This window comes from Notothenia coriiceps, unplaced genomic scaffold (genome assembly GCF_000735185.1).
Source record: "Notothenia coriiceps isolate Sejong01 unplaced genomic scaffold, NC01 NC01_scaffold00035949, whole genome shotgun sequence".
Taxonomy (NCBI): domain Eukaryota; kingdom Metazoa; phylum Chordata; class Actinopteri; order Perciformes; family Nototheniidae; genus Notothenia; species Notothenia coriiceps.
The window spans coordinates 272798-290927 of record NW_011368650.1 but is presented as its reverse complement, the minus strand read 5'-3'; the positions used below and the strand labels follow the sequence as shown (position 1 = coordinate 290927).

Sequence of the window (18130 nt, the reverse complement as noted above, 5' to 3'; positions counted from 1 at the left end):
AGAAACTCAATTATGTGGCATTTGTACTTTCCAAAAAAAGTGGAACAGGGATTATATTGACCCTGAGTAAGTAGTAATAAATGATAACAGAACATCACATTCAATAATTCATATATTTCTAGTTATGCCATTGTTTCTTTGACTTATTGATAACTCAGTGAAACTCAGTGTTTAGAAAACTGTGAGGAAAAAGTCATACAACGATGATTTTGGTCCTCAATGTAAAGGTTAACAACATGCAAAAAATATATTGATATTTTTACAACAGTCATACATATATTATATTGGTTGTCACAGTTAGAAATTGTAAATGTTTATAACAATGCTGAAGAAAAAAAAATTATGATTGCATTTTTAGAAAGTATTTAAAATAAAGTAATAATATATAAGTAAAACAGAGATTATATTGGACCTAATGGATAGGTATAAATGATAATAAAGTAAAAAGAAAAGTCATACAGATTTTATATTGGACCTCAGTGAGTTTTAACCGTTTACAACATTTCAAAGAAAATCTTGATATTTTCATAAAAAGTCATACAGACAATAAATTGGTCCTCACTTTGAGTAGTTGTCCATTTGTAGAACAATAATAAAAAAAGTAAAAGTAATACAGAGTTTAAAGTGATCCCAAGTGAGTGGTCATAAACGACAACTTTGTATAAATATAACTTCCTTGGTTTAATTTCCATAACAAAATAATAGAGGGCCTATGGGTCCTGAGTGAGTAGTCAAAACTCTTCAACAATACTCAAAATATCATATTTACATTACAATGGCCTTTCATTGGCTTCAGAAAGTCCCTACATTACACACATATTTTATGTCAGCCTTTTGACTGATATATGTTCTTTTCAACAAATGGTACTATTATTTTCTTCAGAGTAATGTTTTAATATAAGAATATGGCTAATGCCATTTTACATGTCAAACAAACCTAAATTGTCCCTACCAACACGACGTGTCAGTTTGTCTTGAATCCCTAATTTAAATATTCCTCGACTAAACTCAGAAGCTCAGATGCGCTCTCCAGTGCCAACAACTCATTCTCTGGTTTGAACTGCTCATTTGGAATATGGGGAAATGGATGGCAGTTTGGATACTGAGTCTTTTTGTCGTCCACTCCCAACGCCTTCAGATTCCTCACTATTTGAGGAAGAACTCTCAGTTTGAGGTTGTAGAGGGAAACTTGTGCGGCAAGGGATAAAATGGAGCTGCTGGTGGGATGCTGACCATCTCTATTATACTTTGCAGCTGTGAGAGACTTTTCCACTGCTTGATGGACTTTGAACAGACACCACTCTGTGCTCGCCCCACTAACATCTTTGTAGGCTGCGTCGAGATCACAGCGAGCTTGTCTTCTCCAGCGTTGGGCCTCTTCTTTGTTTGGCCTTGGGACATTTTTATTATGTTCCCAAAAATTGTAGGAACGGTTGCTTCTGGAGAATCTGTCTCTAGCATTTCTGTGATGCCTGGCCTCCTGATTCCATTCATCATAGAAGTTCCTGAAGTCTGATCTTCCGCTTGAATAAGATGAGCCTGTATTTTGGCCTTTGCCCTTCCCTTTGCTGAGCTCAGCAATTTGATTATGCAGGTATTTGAATGCCTCAGTGGCAAGATCTATGCAGTCAAGGTTTTTGTCAGGATGCCATCTAAGGTAAAGTCGTTTGATGGCTTTATGCTTTTCCTCCTCAGGAAGAGTCCAAATCTCTTTTAAACATTTGTCAATTTCCATTTTAGCTTCTTCAAGAGAGGCTGGTGAGGATCTCGTAGAAGAGGAACTTGTAGTTGATGGTTTGGAAGAATGTGGCACAGCTCCTTCTAGTGGGACCATGTCCGTACAAGAAGTATCAGCAGATGTAGAAGCAGCAGAACTTCCTTTAGGTTCTGGTTTCTTTTGTCGTTTAAACTGATACAGGTCCAGACAACTGACTTCAATGGGCTCATCTTCTCCAATTTCTATTTTGTATCTGTGTGAATATGGTCCCGACTGCCCAGGCAGTTCTTCAACAATAACTGCATAGATATACTTGTTGTTGGTGCTGTAGCCAACATATTCACCCTCTTCAAAGTTATTGAGGATGTTCATGTCTAAGGAATCATGCCATTCCAGTGGGATTTCTGTTCCAGGGGCTGGTTGATTGTGGAAAATGCTTTGAGTTTCAGCACTGTCCAGGATCCCATTCTTAGCAAGAGTTTTCAGAACATCTTGCATATTGTCACACGTGAGAAGGTGTACGAGGACCATTAGGTGTTTCGATCCAAATATGTTACCTAAAAGAACATTAATCTCCATTGTCAATGTCATATTGATGTCACTTATCACCTTATGAATTATGTCGTTGTTGTGTTTCAAGTAAAATATGCAACCTTGTTGCTCTTGTTTGACAAAAACATCGGTTTGAGAGGCAGTCTGGTGTAGTGGCTGTTTATTCACCCAAAGCTCAGTTTTTAGACTTTTGCAGCAGACAATCTGAATGCTGCCAAAAGTCTTCTTGCACATCTCAGTAGCATCTTCTTGTGTTATTTCCCCCTTGGACTGGTCTCTGATAAGACAAATTAGTCCATGTATAAATGCTTCTGAGGACAAATGTCTGTCAAACAATCCACTAAATTCACAGTCAGCACCAAGTTCACAACGCTGCATGTCTGATTCCACTACTTTCTCTTCAGTGAATTGAGACAGCATATTCGGCTTAAAAGTTTGAGGCAGTAATCGCAGCAATCGGTGATGCTCATACATGTCATCGCCTAAGTGACACTCACTAAGTTTCTCAAGTAACAGAAACTTATTGTCAAGCGCTTTTTCCAACCTTTTGCTCTCAAACACTGTATCATTGTAGTAGAGTTTGCAGGATGGGTATACTTTACCATCTACTGCTGGAAGATAAAAAGTCATTGAATCATCAACAAGGGACTGGTTTCCTTGAGTTTTGATTAACAGGAAAAACTGCTCAACAGCACGTTTCACAGTTTTCAGTTGGTTTGGGTTGAGATGGGGTTTCTCGCAGGAATCAGCATAAACAGCCCCCAGAACATTACAATACTGCACTGCTGTAGGTGTGTCCTTAACACCAATTTGCTTGAAGAACTTTGAAAACATGACATCGTTGGGAGAAACTTTGTACAAATACGGTCTGAACTCGCGCTCGTACGGGAGTGAAAAAGAAGTATCATCAGGCTTTGCAAGTTCTATGTCTTTTTCAACCAAAACCACAGGAAGACCAGCCAATGTTTGGACTTCAAACGTGTTTACTTGCAGGTATGCATATGCACTTCGAAAAACCTTAGCACGGGTTTTGATCAACTTTTGATCTTTACAGGGCGACTGACAGATGTTCCTCATGTTACTGATGACATAGTTTGGCGGTGGTTGTTCATGAGCTCCAGCTTTATTCATCTTTTCCACGACTTCCTTTGACTTATAAAAAGGTAGATGTATAATTGGCATTGAGGACCAAACCAGTTCTTGATGCTGGGCTTCACTGTCTATCAAAGACCCCCTGATTTTAACAGCAGTTCTCTCAGCCACAAATGGTTGGTGGTAATTTTGCAGTTCTTTTTGAATTTTCACAGGAAAAATGAACTTGATGTCAGCCATTTCCTCCAGAAACATTTCCTTTTCGTGCTTGTCTTTAATCTTTATATTCAAGGCGGCTTTGAATATTAAGGATGACTTTGGTTCCAAATCTTTAAGGTCACCATTTCCTTTGGCTTTTGATTCTAACTGGTGTGCAAAGTTAATTATGTCATCTTTTGACACAACATGCTTCATTCCAAGGTCTCTCAGTAACTTCTTTGGGTCTGGTAGAGGAAGCCTTTCACACAAGACAGTCCAAAATCTCTCAGGCACAAACCTCTCTTTGGGCAACATTTTTTTGTACAGCTCAACACTCTCATCAAAGAAGTATGATGCTTTCTCCAATGTGCCTTGATAATTGGCAATCAATTTCACTGTCTTCATTGAGGAGATGATTGTGTCCCTACACTCACAATGAATGAATTGTGGTGTCAGTAAGAGTTTGAGACAGTGAAGCTTCTGCGTCCCATTGAGTGTGTGTACAACAGGCAGAATAAACTTCATGAAATATTTCAAATCATTCATGGTTTGGATCTTCAATGTTTCTGCTAGACTGATGTTTGCAGTACTGTTTTGGAGAAAAAGGCTGTTGCTGTCAGATAGGGAGAACAAATCCGGAAATGTCTCTGAATATGTGCTGTTGAGGATAAATACCTCTTTAGGTCCATCAATCCTTACTCGTTCACCATGTATTGTTTCAAATATTGGCAAAGATTTGAGCTTTCTTTGATATTCTTGTTTGTCTTTGGACTTGGATACTCCAGACTGCAGGACACACTGAAGCTCTTTCAACTCCTCAATTGAAAGCTTGGAAAACTCTGAGTGGTTTATGTTGTAGAGCTGCTCCAACACAGAGCTTTTATCATTCACATCCATAAGTTCAGAGTATAGAAGTAAACGTTGTTCTACAGGTATCTCAAAGAAGAATATACCTTCAAGCTTCATAAAACCAAGTTTAAAAAGGATGCCTGATATGTCCTCTCCAGAGGTGCTCTTAAGCACATTCGGCATGTCTTTCATTGTTTTCAGGAAGTGTTTGTTGTTCAACCTTGGACACACAACAGGTAAAATGCAGCAGTCGCTGAAGAGCTGCCTGACATCACTTAATGTCAGGCTTTCTTCATCACCATTAGATGTTGCAGGTTTAATTTCACTTGTTAAGAAATTCCAAAGTAATTTCAACCACTTCAACATTGTCTCATGTGGGACATGAAGACCACTTTGTGGATCAACTTCACAGCTCTGAAGAAGTTGCTGAATTAACGGCTTCAGATATTTAGTTGCACAGGGAACTGTCAATCTTTTGACAAGGTTTAAAGTTTGTAGAGCATTAATGTTCTCTCCGTTTGTCTGAAAGTCTGCAAATTGTTCCTTGTAGGCAAAGAACAGACTCTCATAACTCGATATCAGCTTGGGAGATTTGGAGTCAAACACTCTCAAAACTTTATCACTTGTGAGAAGAAGTGGAAGTCCATTGAGTGTAATGGAGTTGTCTTTTGCTGTCTTTTTAAAGTCTTTTAAGCAGAAACTCAAGAGCTCAGAACATCTTTTTCCATCTCTGATCAAGGTGGCAGTTATGGGCAGGGGTAAATCCTCTTCTGTTTCGGTTGGGTCATTGACGGTTATTTCTCTGAGGAAAGTCTGCACACTTGAAGGATTCACATCTCTTACGGCGATGCCTGCAGATCTGAAACTTTTCCAAACATTTTGCATGAAAGAAGGTACCAATGTCATTCCAAGATCTTCCAATATTGGCATTATCCTGTCTTTTTCCCAGTGTGTGAGATAAGGTGCCTTAGCGTTTTCCTTTTCTCTGACATTACACCAGTCAAAAGAATATGTCTTCAATTCTCTGCCTGCAATATTGCATTTTGAACTCCTCAAAACTGGAATCAGATCAAGACCTTTTTCTTTGATTGATCTGTAAACCTCATGTATCATTTCATGCCAATCCTGGCCAACATGTTCGGACACGTTTGGCCAAAAGCCCACGTAGAATGACTCAAGACTTGCACGAGTGATATTCTTTTTTGCAAAGTGGTGGCAGATGTACTGAAGGAGATCAGCATAAAGTGGAGCAATGACATTCTGTTTCAAAGATTCATTCCAGTTAGATTTGAGACTTTGCCCATCTTCTTTCCAAAGGCCTCTCCTGGCAGAATCTACCTCAAAGTTTGCATTGACATGCACTGGCAGTCCAGTTGTTCCTGGCAAAGGAAGTGAACAAAAGGCTTGTCCAATAAAACAGATGTTGCTAGGTGGGGCTTTAACAGATAACTTTGAGCTCACACGTGCCGCTATTGCTGCTTGAGGAAGTTTTTTTGGAAGTGTTAGGTCTCCTTTGCCACTGTTTTTGAATGTCCCAAATTGTTCTGCAATGATCCATTTACTTAGTCTTTTATCGGAGGTTGAAATGTGTGCACCGTATATAGCCTTGTCTGGCGTGATTGGTTTGTCAGATTGCAGCGCATTTTGTTGAAGCTTAACAAAAGCATCTTTACTTACTCTGCTTTCCTGTGGTAGGCATTTTTCAACCATAAAGATTGTTTTGAGATTCCCTGAATGTTCATTGATTTCATGGACCTCTATTTTGCAGATGTTTTTCAGAAACAGAATCAGTCCTTCAGGATCTTCAGAGAGTGCAGAGCAAAGTTCGTTCATGTCATGGTCTGTGACTCCCTGCTGTGATATTTTAGAGCTGTTTGCCATGGTACCGATTCTTAAGGGTAATCTGAACATGGTGCCATCTTTAAGGGGAAATTTGTCTGGAAGAAAGGATTTGTAGACATCCATGTACATGTTCTTAAAAGTGTCAGCTAGTTTATAGCCAGTTCCAGCTGGTGGTTTGTCTGAATGACTATCAATGAATTTTTGATTGGGATCAGAAATGCAGAGTAGTTCATCTCCAGTGAGGATGGAGGGGCAGTCAGTCAGATGGTAAACAGAGTTGAATCCTACTCCGTATTTCCCTGTCTTCCCTGGAGAGTTGCGCTTTCCTCCTTCTCCCAGCTGTTGAATGCCCTTCAGGTCATCATCAGAAAACACTTTGTTGTTGAAAACACACAGTGCTGGACCCTGCAGTTTGTTCCATTTCTTTCCAAATGTTTTTTCTGTGCCATGCTGTCGTTTGTCCCAAACAAAGTGAATTTCAGTTGCCTCTGCATCATCAGCATTTTGGATGAGCTCTTTAAGGATATCTTTCTTTGATGGATATGCTGAAATTATGTTTTTAATTCGAACAGTTAGTTGTTCCTGCTGTTCAAAATGAAAAGCAAATGGTGAAATGTTCTCAACTGTATAGTTTTGCAGGGTATGATGCCTTGTAGTTTTGATTCCAAAGTGACAAGCCATAGCACGTTGGATGTCCTTGTGACATAATGTCACACCTGGATCAACTGCCATCCATGGGCTGTCATTGAAAAACATCTCACCTGCAGGTTGTAGAACATCATGTACATTGGGTATCAGACAGTTGGTTGTTTTATCTTTGGTCTCATATATTCCTCTGAGAATTGTGAGACAAATCAAAAGGTCTTTCTTTGGCAGGGTCTTGTTGCCATGTTCAGAGTGTATTTCCTGCAGCACAGTTAGACGCTGACTTGTTGTAAATGATTTTTCAACTCCTACATTTTCCCAGAGCCTCCCAAAACCCCTAAAGGCAGTTGGAAGTACATAGAGATAGGGTTTTGCTTCAAATTGCTCACTTTCCGCAACACATTTTACATTTATAAATGTACTGCCAACAAGAATGAACGGGAATGAATTTGCCCTCTCTGAAACAAAAGTGGTATCCCCAAAACCACTGAGCCACTGATCAAGAAACTTATAGCATTCACTTGCTATTTTGTGAAGCATGGATGTATCAATAGATTGAGATTGCTCACATGCTTCTTTCAGTTGTTGGAGCACTTCGTCAGGCCCTGGATTGACTTGAACTCCCAAAACTTGCAGGAGTGGATCAGTGTTGCATATTTCCAGATTGGTATGATCCAGCACGTGTTGTGTCATGTTAACAAGTGGGGAGTGTGTTTCACCAAAAATATCCGTTGGCCTTCTAAATGTGACATTTCTTTCCATTTTTGTATCACCAGGGGAAAATGCTGGGAGAAATTCAGTCATCCTCAGTGTTTCCCAGTGGACAGAGCCTTCATCACTCATGTGATTCTTCATAAGTTCAAGCAGGCAATTTAAATGACCACATGCTTTCTTTTTGTCAAAGCTCCAGGTCTGGGGAATTGTGCGTGCTTTCTCTGTGATTTCTTCCAATGGGAGATGATCATTTGCCATTCCAAGTTCCAACAAGCGTTTAATCCTTTTGGGGGAGCAAAAGTCATTTTTGGTACCACAGAGTAAGCGTCCGTCTTCTGGTTCAAAGAGACAGGCCACTTTGCCCGATGGATTCACAAGTTTCCTGATATGCTGGAGCTGTCCGCCTGTTGTGGGGATGCATGGATAGCAGACCAGAAGTTCGTCAAGTTCTTTGATATTAAGGTCGATCGCATGCAGCACAAGAGTATCTCTACTCTTAGGGTCCATGGTGTCAAGGTTGTTGAACACAGCCTCTTGGTAAAACGTGTCCCAGTTCCATGTTCTATTCAGCAAGGCCTCCTCTAGGCCAGACCGTTTGAAGCTATTTCTCAACCACAGTGGAAGAGAAACAACATGGTTGGGTGCTTTGACATGTGTCTTGCACACTTGCACTGCAAGTTCACTGATGTCTTTATCCTCTTCGATACTCTTGTGTAGAAATATGGCACTGTTCATTGAGCACCAATGTTCTCCATCACTAAAGAGCTCTGGGCCAATGGTATGCTGAGCTATGGCGGAGTACAATGCATCAACCAAGGGCTTGAAAGTGTCACTCACTTTCTCTCTGTCAGGCCAAAAGGTATGATAACAATATGTTTCCAGTTGCTTGTTTTCAGACATTTTCTTTAGTGCCAAAAGTGCAGAAATATATGCTGTCACTACAGGATCCTCAAGAAGGGCTTTGTTCCACTCATGTTTCACACCACTCTCCCACAGACCTTTGCGGTTGCTTGTCACAGCAAATGTTCCATTTACATTGACTGGAAGACCAGTGTGAATGGACAGAGGAAGGAAGCAAAATGCCTGTCCTACAAGATCTGTTTGTAGTGGGGCCAGCTTCCCAGTTGCTGGATTCTTTTGCAAAGGCACAGCAATCCCCCCGATCGGCAAAGAGAACTTGGCTTGCTTGTTTTCTTGAAGGGCCATTTGCAAGGACTTATGTGTCCCAAAGCAGTTGTAAAGGAGCCAGGACTGGACTTCAGTTTCACCAGATTGCTGACTAGTTATTTGGACAATGTTGACTGTGCAGCAGTGAATGACCTCTTTACATTTCCCATCAAGTTTCATTAATACTTTCTCAGCTTGCTGCTGCTTGGACACGCTTGATTCATCAGGAATCCTGATTGTACTCTCAGTGGTTTTGGAGACATTGAAGACTGTTTCTATTTCGTTATCTCTTGGCGGGGTTGATGCATTGTTTGAGATACTTTGTAAAGATAACATATTGATGTTCTTCAAAAAAAGCAGGTGCGTTTGTGAATTGTTTGTAAAGTGCTGTTGAAAAGTGATGATTTGTTGTTTGTTAAACACTTTTTCACTTATTTCTGACATGATAGCCTCTTCTTCAGTTCGAAAAGGTAGTTTGATCAGAGTACCTGGATATGGTTCAGGGGGACTTTGGCTTCTGAAATTGCAATCAAAGATGCGTTCATATGGTGCAAACTGACCAGGAAAGCAATGGAAAAGGTGTTTCTTTGAGAGATCCAGCTTGAGTCCAGGATTTGTTTTATGTTTGATGTGTTTCGTGAGGTGGGTTACATTTGGATCAAGTATGAGAAGACTGTTGCCACTCAGGATAGAAGGAACATCTGTTACATGATACACAGTATTAAATCCAAGTCCAAACTTTCCAATTTTTTCCACTTTGTTTTCTTTTGACGCAGAGCCAACTCTGACAATATTCTTCCAATCCTCAGCTGTGAATTGCTCATTATTAAATGCCCAAAGGCAAGGTCCCTGACAAAGGGCCATGTCAGGGTCAATGAGACTTTCAGGGGAGTCTTTGTGCACTCGTAAATCCACCATGAACTTGCAGGCTTCTGCCCCAGCATCCTCTGCATTTTGAATGATCTCTTTGAAGATGTCTCTTTCTTCATCATACTCCTTAAGGATGTTCTTAATCCTCGTCGTTATCGGTTCAGATTGTCCAAACTGTTCTATTCCCACTAACTCTGGATCGAGAATGTAGGTACTAAGAAATCTGATGTTAAACCATTCAGCAGCTGCTTTTGTGATATCTTCATGTACAACATGAACTTCCTCCTGGCTGTACTTGATCTCTTTCAACCCACTTTTGCTCACATCACAGAAGACTGCTGTTGACAGTGGTTTAAGGGTATGTTGTTCACCCTGAATGAGAACTGGCACTGGGGTATCATCCTGAACCGTCTTCTTCTCTTTCCACAGCCACTTAAGAATCTCTATTGACACTTTTACCTCAGAGGAACTTGCAAAAGGCTGTTGGGTTTCTTCAATGGTTTTCTGGATAGAATGTAGAATGCCAACAATTTCTTGATCTGAAAGCAATGTTTTTAGTCCAAACTCCTGAAGCAAATTCTTGTATGGCAAAAATTCATTTGGAACCTTCCTAATATAAGAACTCAGATCAAGATTTCGTGGGTAGTCTAGAACCAGATCCTGTGGTGATACAAACTGGTCGTTGCTCCACAGCCAGTGTGTATCCTTTTTCATCTTCCGTGAAAATTCAGTTATGTGGTCTTGCATGTGTTTGTAAATGCTATGCAGCTTTCTTTTAAAATCCACATTTGTGTTAGGATCAGTCATTTTCTGTGCTTTTGATGTCAGAGCAGACAAATTCTCTATCACTTTTTCAGGTGGGGGTAGGCGTTTGAGACCAAGTTGGCTGCTAACTCTGTCACTGAAAGTACCCAGAGGCATTACATGCTCAACAATGTCCTCATAATCAGAATGTCTTGTTTCATCAGGGCAGAAGAAACAACTTCTCTGAGATGTGTCATTGCCGTACGTTTTATCATTACCAGGCTTAGTACATGGGATCCATTTTAGCATGTTGATGCAATGAGGCTGCTCAGGGGAAAATTTAAACAGATCATTAGTATCCAGCATCTTCAAGAGCACCTGAGCTCTATTAAGAGCCTCAGTATGAGAGTCAACATGCGCTTTGTCAATCAGTGTTGCAGCATGCAAGAAGTGCTCCGGTGACACATCTACTTCTTTGTTTAGTAAGCCAAGATCCGTTAGGCTTTGAAGCATCTGCGATGTGCCGGTGTAAAGAGGTGGAGGGAAGAAATCTGACTCGAAAATGACTTTAAAGGTTTTAATTCTTGGATCAAAAAAGGCTGAGGGTTTTTTCAGTTCTCCATTCACTTCAATGAAGCTCAAATCCTTACATCTTTGTTTCAAGGTCTGATTTTGAGAGAAAAGGATAGCTCCATTCTGTAAAATCCAAGTCATGATTTTCTCAGTGTCTTCTCTTCTGCAAGCCCTGCTCTCAATACAGTCAATAAGGAGATGAGCTGCTTCAGCAGTGTTCAAAAGTTTAACTTTGAGCAGCTGTAACAGTCTGCGATCAGCCTCTGTTGCACACCGCACAACTGAATCAGGCATAGGGAAATCTGTTGGTACTTTTAGACCAGACATCAGAAACACAGCCTGTTTTGATTGAGCTGCAACACATGATCCATTCATGGTTTGAAACAGAGGCAACTTTGAGAGTAAATCTTTCTCAGTGACTGAGAGACAATCAAGACGAGAGAGATAATCTTTCAGTTCTTCTCGTGCTCCGTGAGAGGAATTTTTTAGATCTCTGATGAGATTCTGAGAATCTAGGTTCACCAATACTTTCATGACACTCATTGGAGATGGGCACAGCACATATGAGTCAAGGTCTTCGTGTTTGAGCCAGTCGTTTTCTCTTACCGCTGTGCCACCAAGTTTGTTCACCAACTCAGTTATTTTTTCTGGCAAGTTCACCTGCTTTCTTTTCTGAAAAATTAAGGTTGTCTTCTGCTCTAGTGTAGCTAGTGATACTGGCTGACTGACTGACAGGGGACTGACTGGTATCAATGGCAATCCAATGAAATTACTTAACTCTTTGAAGTGAGTGTTGAGAAATGTCCAGAACTCTTGGAGCCACTCTAAAGGTGGATGTTGATTGTTGCTGACATCCCAGGTAACATGCCCCTTGCTCATCTGCTTCCAGTCCTGTGGCAAAAACCTCTTTGTATATTCAGCCACCCGTTTTTCATCAATGTTGATGACCTTGAAAATATCTGGAAAATTGGTTAAAATACATTCATTAGTGAGTGAATACATACATATGACAGATGTTATGCATTTTTAAATCGCTATACTATAAAATGATTTCTCTTACTTTCTCTTGCCAGTTTTTTCAGGTGGGCACTGCAGGCTGGACGGAGATCATCGGGGATGAAGAGGTGTTTGCAGAATGGTAGCAAGACTCTGGACAAAGGATACATTTGTTGAATAGGCATGTAACAAAAACAAAGACGTTTGTATATCATTTAAGTTGAGAAGCCTTCAATATATTTTCCAATAAATACAATTGTATTGTTTTTACCAATCTGTACTGTAGATTGGATTTGGGCAACATTTAAACTTAGTATAGATGTAGTAGTAAATAAAAGAGAAAAAACATCTAAAAATAAAATAAACCTACCTTGGAAATTCATTGCTGTCAATCAAAGCAGTGTCCTCCTCTTTGTCTGTGAACGATCTGAAGGAGCCATCGTTGAGCGGAAGCAGCTGAAGACCTTCCAGTTCTCTGTATTTTTCATCACTTAGAATGAACTCCAAAAGGCAGAGTTTGTCATGTTTAGAGATAGTGTGCACGTCAATCCTGCGGAGCGAGCCCCTTATGAAAGCTGGAGTCACGTGTTTTAGGGTGTCTAGGTGTGGATAGGCCTCATTTATAGCACTTGCAACACTGCCTGGTAAGGTGACAAGATTTTCTCCACAGGAAACCAAAGTCCTTTTAATTGCCGCCAATATGTCACTGCTTGTTGGACCATTACAGGGGAACACAGCTTCTGATGGAGTGATAAACTTTCTTTCATCTTTGGCAAGAGAGAGGACAGCAACCTTCTGCCTGAATAAGTGATCAAGAACATCCAGAGCAACGGCATACCATTTGCGTTTGTGCTTTATCTGGGCAATATCTGGCCACAGATCGTACACTGAAGAGACAGGCAGATTATCTTGTTGTGCAAGGTTGATAGCATCTTGAATGATCATGATGTATGCCTGTGGTAGCACCTCCTTCATCAGCAATTCATTCCACACCGCATGTTCGTCATGTTGCTGGTCTTCCTCTTGCCACTTGATCTCTCTTCTGTTGTCTGTGAGGCCAAAGCACGCGTTGATATAAACTGGGAGTCCGGTTTTATTGGATTCATTGTTTGGTAGGGGGAGAAAGCAGCTCAATCTGCTCTCACTACTGTCTCTCTTCTCACCACAAGGGAATGCCAAGTCAACTTGAGGGAAAAAGCTCAACTTTTTCGCAAGTGAATCAAGATGTTCTACATTTCCTTCTTTCATGGTACATGTTGTTAAAAGCCATTTTGTTTCTTTGTGGTCTTCTGAGTTGAGGGTTATTACTTTGAATCTTGTTGAACTCTCAATGATTGAATCGTCTTCTGACTCCAGAACGACATCTGTGGAGATTGAGGATTTCACTTCAAGCCTGGTTTTAACGGTGCCATAGATGTTGATATGTATCAAGGAAACAGAGGTCACATTTTTCAGGAACAGGAGACTTAAATCTGCATCCGCAATGAAGCTATCAAAAAGCTCAACCACCCTGTCAGAGTCATAGAGATTATCTGAAATATCTGATGCCTCTTTGCGCAAAGGGAACCTGAAAATTGTCCCGTCAAAGTGTTGATCCTCGTTGATTACTGTTGACCATTCTTTTCTGCCAACAAGCGAAACTATATCTCGAAAAGGTTGGAACTGGTCATGCATCTCTATTAGAGCTTCCTGGTGTTCTGCATCATCCAAAGACCACAAAAAACCGCTATTTCTTTGTCCAAATATTTTTTCCTGGGGGTCCATCATGCCGAGGTGATTTGAACTGAATATACTGGGCACATCTGTGAAGAAAGTGGATCAACATTGTCATATTTAGTAACTCTGCATTTTCTCAAAGAACTAAAACTTAAACTGAGACAATCTGTATCTTTCTGTAGTTTTACCTGTTATGTGGTAAACAGAGTTGAAGCCGATTCCAAACCTCCCAACTTTGTTTGGGTCATTGCGCTTCACACTCCTCCCTGCCATCTGAATTCCCTCCCAGTCCTCATCAGTGAAGGCTGCATTGTTGTATGCATAGAGAGCAGGACCTTTGAAGAAAAACACAAACAAATGAGATTTTAAACATTGGATCAGAGCATTTGTGCATGTTCTTTAATTTTCTTCGGTCTCTATAATTGCTTGTTTTGGATGCTATCCATGCATATATTAAATGGGCTAGAAATATAGGAAAGGCTCAGGGTGTAAACATGTGTTTCTGCTTTTACAGTGCCCTCAATGTCAAATTGAGAACCTTTGATTGATTTCAGTAATATAGTAATGTTGTGGTGTTTAGTTTAATGTGGTGACTACTGTTTACTGTATATATTACAGGTAACATAAAATGCAGAAACTGCCTGTAACGGTCTGAGAAATGTTTATATTTGGATGTTCATTCGTGTGCAATTCTTATCAATTTATGATTTTGTAAATGTGTGTGTAATTAGACGATTGTAAAATGTAGAGTATTATCTGGATAGCGAAATGTAGAATTGTTCACATTTGGGATGAGGTCGGTGAGTTACATGACCACAGTCAGGTCAGAAGGCATTGCCATGGCAACGCATGCCGTTGGCATAATCTACAGCAGTGTTTCTCAAACTTTTTCATACCAAGGACCACTTAACCAATAAAAAAACACTCGCAGACCACCTAACTCCACAAATATCCAAAATCACATCGTTTTTCAAGAACAGTTTACAAATCGCCTGAAAATGGTACAAACAAGTGGCAACATGTGTGATGCAAAAGAGGAATTGAGTGGTAATGAGAAAAAGATACTTGACACACATCCTCTTTGGTGAACCACACTGGACTATGGGAGGAAACCCACATGAAAACAAGCATAACTTAAAGACTCCAAAGGGGGAGCTGAGCAGGACTTACATTTGAGTATTACACCTTTTCATTAGAAGCCTCAACACTATGGCCCTTTCTCATTTCTCTAACTCCCCTCCTCGACTCCCTACTCCTCGAGACTTAGTCCCGCCCACAGGAGATGCGAGCGGAGGAGCCGAGGAGGGGAACCGAGGAGAGAGGAGGGGAAGCAGCAGGCGGTTAGAGAAATGAGAACTCCTCTCCTCTGAGCGGTCATTTTAAAGAGACGTCCGTTCATGATGACAGGAGGCACAGCAGCACTCTGTCTGATGGANTTAATGTGCACTGTCCCTTTTAAATAAATAAATAAATAAATAAAACACTCCAAAAAACAGATCAGGGCACTCCCTGGGCTGCGGGTTAAGAGACAGTTGAAACTCACCGACTTTTTTTCTTAGTATTCAAACTCATCCCTCCTGGCAAAGATTCTGTAAGAGATTAAAAAAATGTTGCATTAGCTTGCAGGAAAAAACGTCACTTTTTATTCATATGTGATGACCACACCTGCTGGCACACATATTAGAAATGTCACAAGCTCCTCTGCACATACTTTAGTTTTCTATAGTAGGCTACAATCTCAACTCTGTTGAGTTGTGTTGACCTCAAACCCATTGCACACCAATCAGCAGATACATAATGACACATTGCTTTTGTTTCATGCTTCATACAGGTACTTCTAGGGTTTTCAATGTCATTGGTAGAATGTTAGTGTCTTGTTTTAGTGCACCTCAGTTGTTTTTTAAACAGTTATGGTAACACAACACAAGCGAAAGTAGGTGTGAAGGTTTTGTTATTTTTTTAAATCACAAATTAGCACAGACACCTTTTAGAACAAACTTTATTTTTGCTAGATTGAGTGCACGCAATCTTGTCAAATGTATAAGGTGTATGTATGTATAAGGTATGTAAGGGATAATGTGCAGCGACGCGGTCATTATGGGGAAAAGAACACCGACAGGCTGACCAGGAGCCCGACGCCAAGCGGAGGGATCTAGACCGGCATGCAGTTTGCTTTTCGGCCAAACTATAGTTAAATCGAACGGACTTGTTTGTGCAGATGTGAGCTTCCTTAACAACGGTCAATAAGTGCTTGACAGCGGTCTGTCTGTTCTGGATTAACAACGTGTCACGTTTTCTGAATTGACCAATCAGAATCGAGTATTCAACTAAGGAATGTAATAAAATGTGTTAAATGTTAACCAAACTTGTAAATTACCTTTAATATGTCTAACTATATTTTAAATGTGTTACCTTTTTATATAAGTGATTATCTTTCAATGCTAATATTTTCCTATGATAAAGTTCTCGTGTTGCACTTTTATTTTGGTAGTAATAAAATCGGGACTCTTATTTTGAAGGGACTTTTACCGGAACTTAATGGTCAACGGAGCAGTGTAAACACTTGTCACACATGAATAATGAAAATGACTGATAGATGACGGAGAAATTAACATATAATAATTAGTTACATTGGGTATTTAGCACCTGGCTGAGAAGGGCACTAGGTTTTTTATTACTTTATTTTATATGTTGATTGATATTATGTGGTGTTATTTTGTAGTTTTGCAGAGTTTTGTGTGTAATGTGTTCCGCTTCGTTAGTTAGGGGGCAGTAGTGAGCTATTTGTTACAACGGAGCTTATAAAGAGTAACTCCAGTAGTTCATATGGGTTAAAACTGCATATGTGTGATTTAAAATAACACGCTACAAATTAATTAATGCTTATTCTGGTCAAGTTCAGTTAAAAAGGGTTAAAAGGTAATGTTTAATGATTTATTGTCAGTAGGTAATTGCATTATTTAGTTTTCATAGGTTAACAAATGCAAGGAATGGAAAACATGTTATCCGTGAGACAATTAATAATTATTGTATTTTCTTTAATGTTATAGCTCTTACGTTGGTAATGATTGTATACAAGCAAGGGTGTCCAATAAACAGTTACCATCATTCAGCCGGGGACGCTACAAAACTCCTGTCAGTTTCCTTCAGCTCACCTCCTCCTGGCAAAAGAGTGAGCTGCCGAATCACACCTTCCTTAGTGGAGTGGATGATTGGACTCTCCCATTTGTGTAAAACCAAACGGCTGTTTAGATGAGCCACTTTACCTAAACTCCCCTTTTTTAAGTAGAGCAATTTTTTGTATCTCCCCTGCACTCAAATATGGACTGGCTAGTAGCAATACATAATCACCCAAAGGTTTTTGTTATGTATTTATTTAATTTGTATCATCTTAAAGTTAGGAGATGAAGAGAGTCCCTAGACCAGGGATGTTCAAACTACGGACCGGGGACCAACTGCATAAATAACATAAAAGTCAAAAACTAAACAAATTCTAAAAGTATAATGGCCCCTTGTCATATATTGTACTTCTTAAATATATATATTTTAAAAAATGAATCTGGTTGCTGCTCGCCAACCAGACTGAGCAGCAATCTGAGACTTCTGTTTTAAGGAATAAGCTGCCAACACTTTTTGTAAATAATTTGTTTTTTCAACTTTACCTTCTCTCGCAGATTTATGCGTACCCTGATCCTTTACATTATACAAATACATACATCTTTATTCAATATGTATTATTTTATTTATTTATTGTATTTATAGTTTACTCATGTGTTTACTTATCTGTTTGTCCATTTCAAAACTAAGGGTGTGGCTCAGACAAGTACTGTCATATCCCAAATTACAGATGCATTGGCATATTGATCTTTTATTTCAGAAACTGACACTACAAGAGAGCTATGTCAATGTTATCTAACAATATTTAATTTATCAGAAAAATTTGTGAAACTAAGCTGACTTTTAACAAACCAGTTTTATGGATCTTGTCTTGAAAACCTAAGGTCTTTACTACACCAACCCAATCCTAGATTTAAGGGGGGTGTCCGGTCTTATTTAGCCAACTAACCAGTTTACTTTTGCTGAGTCAAGCTGCAGTATAATATAAAAAAGAAATAAAAGGCAACTACTGCCTACATGGGCCTCTGGACTTTGGACATAAGTAAAGTTAAGGCTTACAAGATGTGTTGCTAAAAGCGTTTCTAGTGTACAGTGGTTTATGATTCAGGGTCATGGATGAAACACATTTTCTCCACAATACACCAGCCTGGCTAACAAGCAGGTGCAGGAGTGAAAGAGTGAAGAATGATAATACTCCATACATTTCTCAAGATAATCAACATCAGGCATAACTCTCAAGTTAGGCTTCTGAATGAATGGCCTGAATTTGACTGCGCTTATACCAACTGCTTATCAAACTAGGGCCTCCTCTGAACTGAGTTCCTGCAGCATCTCTGT

General features: G+C 39.8%; 1 protein-coding gene across 1 annotated transcript; it reads right to left on the bottom strand.

Annotated features, from left to right (window-relative positions):
- Positions 1-662: 662 nt before the first annotated feature.
- On the bottom strand, positions 663-14526 carry sacs2 (sacsin molecular chaperone 2). Its single transcript, XM_010791894.1, has 6 exons — positions 14514-14526; positions 13864-14010; positions 12330-13761; positions 12024-12112; positions 10198-11922; positions 663-7191 (listed from the first exon to the last, which is right to left on the bottom strand). Exons 1-6 carry the CDS (start codon positions 14524-14526, stop codon positions 983-985), a joined length of 9615 nt encoding a protein of 3204 aa, XP_010790196.1. The 3' UTR covers positions 663-982.
- Positions 14527-18130: the final 3604 nt, after the last annotated feature.